Source organism: Pezoporus flaviventris, unplaced genomic scaffold (assembly GCF_033815535.1).
Source record: "Pezoporus flaviventris isolate CSIRO_AGI_PZ_B2104156 unplaced genomic scaffold, CSIRO_AGI_Pfla_v1 ptg000036l, whole genome shotgun sequence".
NCBI lineage: Eukaryota > Metazoa > Chordata > Aves > Psittaciformes > Psittacidae > Pezoporus > Pezoporus flaviventris.
The window spans coordinates 12,164,229-12,171,794 of NW_026892584.1; the positions used below are offsets into that span (position 1 = coordinate 12,164,229).

Genomic DNA, 7,566 nt, shown 5'->3' on the forward strand with positions numbered 1-7,566 from the left:
AATCTCATTTAATCTTGATGTAAGGATTTTAAGGGGCAGAGCAAGTATTACCTTCCTTGACAATCTGTTCCAATAATTAAATATACTCACTATTAAATAATTTTTGGTACACTTCCAATTTGGTTTTATCACTATTTTAATTGCCAGCTAGTGACCTCACAAATTACAGATTGCAGAGCAGTCTTAATCATTAATTGTTTCAGTCTGCCACCGTTAATACACCAGTTAGCATTGTATACTTCCACCCTTATTTTGCTGTGTATGGTTATGGTGTTTGCTCTGTACAGTTATGTGTCATGCATGACTTTGTAGTGCTGAATTATTCTAATGCTTATGGTAGTTGCAGTTTTCTTATTCTCTCATGAGTAATGCAGTCATGTTGACAGAGCATAAAAAAAAAAAAAGTATCTTTTTTACCTACTATCTAAGTACGTTGGTGATATGTATGTATGCACACACCTTTTCTGAAAATACACTTTTAGATATAAGGTATGTACTTTTCATTAAGTTAAAGATTAGATAGCTGTATCATATCAGTAGCCTAGATCCACTGGGCCGTATCTCAGAGGAAGTTCTCCAGTTTAGAGCAGTCAGAGATTGGGTATGTTGTGCAGAGAATTCCTCTCCCCCCTCCTTTTTTTATTGGAGGGGGTTGGGGCAGGGGGAAAAAGGGAAAGTATGTTCTAGCTAGGAATAAGAAGATTCTAGTAATCTTACTATTTCTCAATTTCATCTGAGACAAAATTTTAGAAGTAGATCAGCATGAAAGTACTTACTTTTTTGTCGCTGCAGGATCAATGGAGAAGCATAGTTTGATTTTGTTTGTTGCTCATCATCCTGGGCTTGAACTACATCAAGAGTGTAGGAGGAAAATGTTAGTGTACAATTTTCTTGAGTTCCCTCATCATTTCTCAATTATATCTGTTTAAACATGTAACAGTCAGTATCTCAAAAATTGTCAAAGTTATCTTAATGTACAGGAAGTCAGATTTGCATTAGGACCTGTCACAATGCCCCTGGATGCCTCCTAAGCTTTTCAGAAAAAGGGCTTCATTTTCTCATTTTTTATGATCACTGTGTGCTTTAAGAATCAGTAAACCCCTTAGTCTAGCCAGACGGCTTTAAAAATAGGTCTCTTTTGTACAGAAAGCATTCATTTTAGAGTTACAGGACTAATCTCTGTCCTCTCTTGCTGAAAGCCAGTTACTCTGTATTTTACACTTTCAGGCACTTTTTGTAACAAGCAGCAGTAGGAAAATTAATGTAAAAACCACACAGAAAAAAAAAGTAAATCTTTCCAGTAGATACATTTGTGACTTTTGATTTTCATTTCACTGGGATGGAATGAAAAATATGTGTATTCCTATCAGAATAGGAATACATACAAAATCTGCAGGGGACAGAGGGGCTTTTAATGCACTGCTTAGTTCATCAGAGGGTGATGCAGGGGAGGCAGTGCTGGCTGGAGAAAACCAACAAGGCAGGTTCACCCTCTGCTGCATCCTACAAGGGCAGTCCGTGGGGAGCACCGCTAGAGGAGCTAATGCTGAAATCAGACCTGCAGAGAGCTCCTTAAGTCCCTTCCTTTTTGCACCACCTGTGGCTCTGCAGCTGGTGTTAGAAGGACACATTGTGCCCGTTCTTAAGCTATGAACTATTCAGTGCTGGGTTTCTCTTGTCCACTGCCTAGCCTCAGAGAACTTTTTGCTTCTCTCTCCACACACTGTATGGTACCAACACTGCCTCACGCCACATTCTTTTCAGATACCCGTTTCCATTGCATGGTGTTGTAATGCTACAGCTAGTCTTTTGATGGGCTATTCTTTCACACTACCACTTTTTGACATAAGTTAGTGTGGAACTACCTGAAAGTAGGAAAAACGTAAAATAATACAATAGGATCTGTGTCTGATATCAAAATGCACTAAAACCTAACACTCTTGCCTTAAACTTTAAGGGAAACTAACAGGTGAAATATATGTAAAAAGATTTCCACTCATCTGTGAGTATTAATGCCCTCTTAGAATATTTAAGGCAACTCCATTTGTTTTCACCCAATCAAAAACCAACCCTGTGCTCTAAGCTTTTATGCAACCTCATGTGTACAAATAAATGAACTTTTAAAATCTGTTGTCCAGTGCTTTTCAAGCAAAATCACTCTTTTTTTTTTGATACTGTATCATCAGCTAATAAACAAACAAAATTTATAATAATGCATGCAGACAGACTCCATGGATTTCTTGCCTCCTAGAACTGTTTTTGCACCTTTTGGTTTGTGCATTTAGAAATGCTGTACCACCTTGAAGTGAACATCAAAAGCTAAATGCAAATCTTGATGAATTTTGGTGGGCGTTTAAGTTCTGAGTGAGTTACACTGAACTGAGTGGAGCTATTAATGATTTGAACTGGAGAAAATAGGATGAGAACATTGACTACAATATAAGCTTTCAAGACAGTTATTTTCCTCTTTAGGATAGAAAGTATTTGTTATAGAAAAGAAAACCTTGCATAAAGCTAACAGGTTCATTAGCTTCACAAAGCCCAGAAAAAAATGTTTCAAACTCCAAAGCAGGTTATAAATTCTTTAAAACAGTAAAAATGCCAAGCAAGTGAATCTTCCTACCTTTTATCTGTATGAAGGCAAGTGCTACTATTGATATCCATAGCGGTATTCGTGTCCCACCACCTGTACCCATCTTCTGGAAGTCCGGTAGAAACTACCAAACAACCTGCCTCTGAGGAATTACCTGTCTGTTCCCGAGCCTTATATAGCGAGAGTAGGTTTTGGCTCAGTTCCCAGATTGTTTCACAAGGTTCTTAAAAGGTGGGGCTTCAGACATTTTAGTTTTCCTTTGCAGGTGCAGGGGTAAATAGAGGATGCTCTGACATTCCCTCAATATTTGCACTCTAGGAGGAGTCTTCTTTTGCAGGTCTTTTTGATGAAGTGTCAAGATGTGAGAAGGAAGAATTTTTGCTCAGACTTAGTCTTCCGAAACTCTTATATATTATGGGATAAATAAAATTGAAGGGATTTTTAAGTGACTTTTGAGCATGAACTTACGGTAAATGATGGCAATTTTACTTCTTAAAAAAAATCCAAGGAATTTCCATCTGACTAATTGTTTTCAATGAGTTTTGCACCTGTCTATGTCGCTACTATGCCTGTGAAAATGGAGAAATCAAACACTGTCTAAGGTCAGCATTGGTCCACAGGCCAAGCACTACACAGAGCTATGCAGTGAAAATCCTTCAGCATTGATATGGACCTTTCCTTGTATTTGTCTTCTCATATGGGCAGTTTTAGTGGTACTTCAGCTGTTTCCTGGTGTTATTTCATCATAAAAAAAAATAGATTCATTCTATATACAATGAAAAAAAGATATTTTCTTGGTCATTGCTGTCTCTTGAGACACAAGAAGACTGATTTGCAGGAATGTCCTTTGGAATGTTCCATATCTTAGGAACAGTTAGTGAACAAATGTTTTATGAATATGGTAATACATTTATTTACAGCTATATTACCTTAGTGAATTAACCTTTTATAGTATGTTACCCTGGGCTGCAGAGAAACACTGTCTTTCAGTGGGAGGACAGATCCCACAATCCTCCATGGGATCAAAGAGTTCCTGTAAGGATGGCCTCCATATTCTCTGGCAAGAGGACGAGACAAAATTAGGTTTAAAATGGGAATGAAGTGTAGGTTAGTGGGAGAAAATTTCTTTTTGCAAGGATGGTGAAGTATTCATATAGGTTGCCCAAGAAGGTTGTCCATCTTAAGAATAGGTTACGAAAACTACCCAAGAATTGTGTAAGTGCTGTTGATAGTACCCTGGGGCAGGGGGACAGACAGACTAAATGGTCATTTGGGATTCCTTTTCTGAAAAATAGTATGTATTCTCTCCATTGTAGTAGTTCTATTTGAGGAAGTAACTTCAGTATTGAGAGAAATAAAAGGCATATTTTTCCCCTAAGCAGTAAACAGAAACAAGAAAAGATGTTCTATTTCCTGAACATTTTTAAAGTAGAATTGGTTATTAAAATTTAAATTAAATTGATATAACTAAATAAAATTGGAAGGGTTGAGGAAGAGAACTGGTCAATTTCAGTCATGAGTTATACTTCTGGCAACTTTATTGACATATAAGTCTGTAGAATTTAACTTACTATTATTTAATGTTGAAAACTCAGCTGGGTAACACACTTAAGCTTATTAAGTGATTCTGTGGCAAGAAGAAAAATATGCTTTATGAATCATTACATTGCTTACCACTGAAAAATCAATTCATATCAACAGTTGTTATGCTGTGGTTTTATATACGCAGGTTAACATTTCCTGCATGTTCAGAGAAGTACTGTGACCTCTCAAAGATCCCATTTTGGTCACTAGTGATGATTCCCTTTCTGTGGCCATCACAAATTAGGCTGAAACTGGTTTACAATTGAATTTAACTCCTTTGACTGAGCTTTAAGGCACCATCAGAAGTGACTCCCCATATCTGCATTTTTGGCTGAAAATCTCAAATCTCTCATGTGTTGTGGATCTCATTATCCTTACACTCAATCAGGAGTTTGATTACTTCATTAATTAATCCTCTTGCTGTGTTAACTTCCATTATTGTGTGCTGATTCTTTCCAGAAATTATTACAAAATGTGTCAAAATACGAGACTTGCAAAACTGCTTTCCACATATTTATGATAAATCAATTTAGTAGTATTGCTAATTGTTCAAAGAAGTAATTCCTCTTCAAATTGTGTTTCACCCTGATTCATTCAATAGACCTACATGATTGACTTGGGAGAGTATTTTTTGAAGACTAAAGTAACATGTCTATATTTCTGTAATTGTTTATGATTAAACCAGTGTACAGTCAACTGCATAAGCAAAACTGTCAATATATTTGAACAGTTTATTGATATATGCATTTTATTTATGTTAACTGAAAATATAAATTATTCTGACATTGCATTTGATTTGAAAACCCTGACCCTTCTTTCTATAGCTTCTCTTTTTTTTTTTTTTTTTTTATGGGATGGTATTCCTTCTATCTGTGTCTGCAATATTAAATTGATTGAAATATCTTAGTAAAAAATTGTTACCATTTTCAGATCCATTCTTTTTAATCTTACGTGGTCTCTCCATGGTGATTATATCATTTATGCAGCTCACTCACAATTTCTGAAACTGGATCTTTGTAATAGAAAATGGACCATCATATCTTCATACATCCTCTATGTAGAATCAAATAAAATATCATAGAAAATCTGGTTAACTTTCAGGTGCAGTAATTATTGAAATCAGTGTCTCCATTTATATTGCTGAGAGACAAAATGATGGACTCATAGAGACACACAGAAGGTGTCTAGTCCACCTACTGCTGTACTGGAGTAGCTTCATCTCGAGGGAAGGGCAAAAACTTGTGTAATTGATAGAAACTATGTCACTTACTCTTTCCCAGTGCTAAAATGCAAGTTAACAGGGATCTGTTTGCTGGGCTTTTCTTTGGTTGGTCATTTGCCCAATTCTGAAGCCAAGTTTAAGCTCTGGAACTGGTGCTGGGACATTAGGCTTTGCATTTATCTGCTGTACCATTCTGATAGGCCTTAATTTTTGATCTGTGCACACTCAAACCCATGGTCCTTATCTGGAAGTTTCTAGTGAGGAGAATTCTAGTGAAAAATGAGGCAACTGATCATTGTTTACTCAGAAGTTGATTAACTTATTATAGGTGTTCTCTTAATTACGTGAAGATGAACTGCTTTTCAAAGAGTCGAAATAGGTATCTATAAATACCTATATTATATATATATGGTGTATGGTACAATATAGTCTATGTAAAGCAAAGCTATGTTTAAAGACTAAAATAAGAATAAAACTCCTTTATTAGTCAAACATGGTACTATTGTTCCATTCGTTTACTTCAAAATGCTTGGATAAAACTAATTGAAAATCAAATCACATTAATACCCAAGATTTGAAACCCTCTTTTATCACCATGAGTAGTTCTCCTGCTGTCTTTTACATTGTACATTGTAGAGGACTGAGCTTTGATGTCCATTGCAGCCTCTGTGATTTATTGTAAAATGGGTAATATGTAATATGATTAGAATTCATTTCTGGTTTTATTTCCATTATCTGTTAATTCCAAAGGTTGCAGTGTCATTTAGAAGAATCCAGCAAAGCATAACTAGTTAAATCAGGCATTAGAAGCTGTCTAGCTAAAGCATAAGAAGCTCGTTTATACCAGTATGATCAGAAAGTAAAATATATTGTGCATAACATCTCTGATTTTATTCAACTGTTTTAGTTTGGGAAGCAATTAAGTCACAGGACATCTTTGAGTCCTGTGCTGAGACCTCATTTTATAAATATTGCATGTCAAATATACCCATGCTCTTACATTAACCAAGTTCCTTTTCCTGGGAAAGATCTGAAATGTCATGACTGGTGTAGACTGTGTCAAGTGGACAATAGAATTAGTATTATCACAATAACGTGAGATTACCACAAGTTCTCAGAATAACCCTCCACTGTTATGAGAGGTTTTCCCTGTAAAAAAACATTCAGACATTGAACAGTGTTGTTTTAGCCCATACCTTCCTTCATACCTTTTCTTTCACTCCAGTGCCAAATTTCAGGATGTTTTTGCATAAGGAATCCCAGGATTTTTGTTTATGAAATAACCCTTCTCCTGACTGGCTGCTTCTGCCGTCTGTATCATTAGTTTCTTTGCTTCAGATTTACCTGCAGTCAATGTTGCTTTGCATTCTTCTCTTCCTCTCCTTCCTTCAGTGTCATTTGTCTTCTTCCTGACATACCCAGTTGAAGACAGCTCAGGATCTGTTGGTTTGGGTTTTTTTTCAGAGTATTTGGCATTACATCCAATGCTATATATATAGAATATGACTCTCATTGGTTTTGGCAGTAACTGAATGCTCAGCACTTCTGCAGATTCAGTCTCAGTGTTTCAAGCTGATTGTCCAGAAAATGAAGAATGCACAGTTAAAAACCGTGATTATAATTTGATATAAATCTTTTAACTGGCATCACAAATGAACTTCATGGCACCTAAGCAGCTTGATGATACTGTCCTTGCTCTTTTAAACATCTCCTTCATTCGGTCACTTCAAATTTAAGTTCTGCAACAAACAAATACACAAACCAAGAAATCTTACAGACAATTTTACCAGAAAGAGATGTGCAATAATCAGAGTAAGAAATGGTTCTGCAGAAAAAATAGTGTGTATCCTTTACCATAAAGAGGATGAACATGGGATCTAGAGAAAGGTTTCTGTTTTGTCTGAACATGTCCAGGATATATTTGTGTATAAAGGGGATAAACACTTAAGCCTCTTTCTTTATAGCTTGTAAACACAGACACCACAACTGTGCATACTAATATTTGCAAATGGTATTATAGACTAAAAAACCTGATGTGCACACACATAGTTGAGGACATATTTACATTGTGCAGTGGTGTATGTTGCAGAGATCCTTCTGCTAGCAACAGCCAAGGTAAATTTATACTAGGAAATAGTGTTACTACATTGATACGAAGTTGCACCTG

General features: G+C 36.1%; 1 protein-coding gene across 1 annotated transcript in view; it reads right to left on the minus strand.

Moving 5' to 3' along the window:
• The window catches only part of MUC5AC (mucin 5AC, oligomeric mucus/gel-forming), a 52,223-nt gene extending 49,485 nt beyond the window's left edge, over positions 1-2,738 (minus strand). Inside the window, exons 1-2 of the mRNA XM_061464244.1 lie at positions 2,624-2,738; positions 777-848 (exon numbers count right to left, since the gene is read on the minus strand). Of these exons, the coding sequence (XP_061320228.1) occupies positions 777-848; positions 2,624-2,696 (145 nt within the window). The 5' untranslated portion in view covers positions 2,697-2,738. The remainder of the gene's footprint in view (positions 1-776; positions 849-2,623) is intronic.
• Between the last annotated feature and the right edge of the window lie 4,828 nt (positions 2,739-7,566).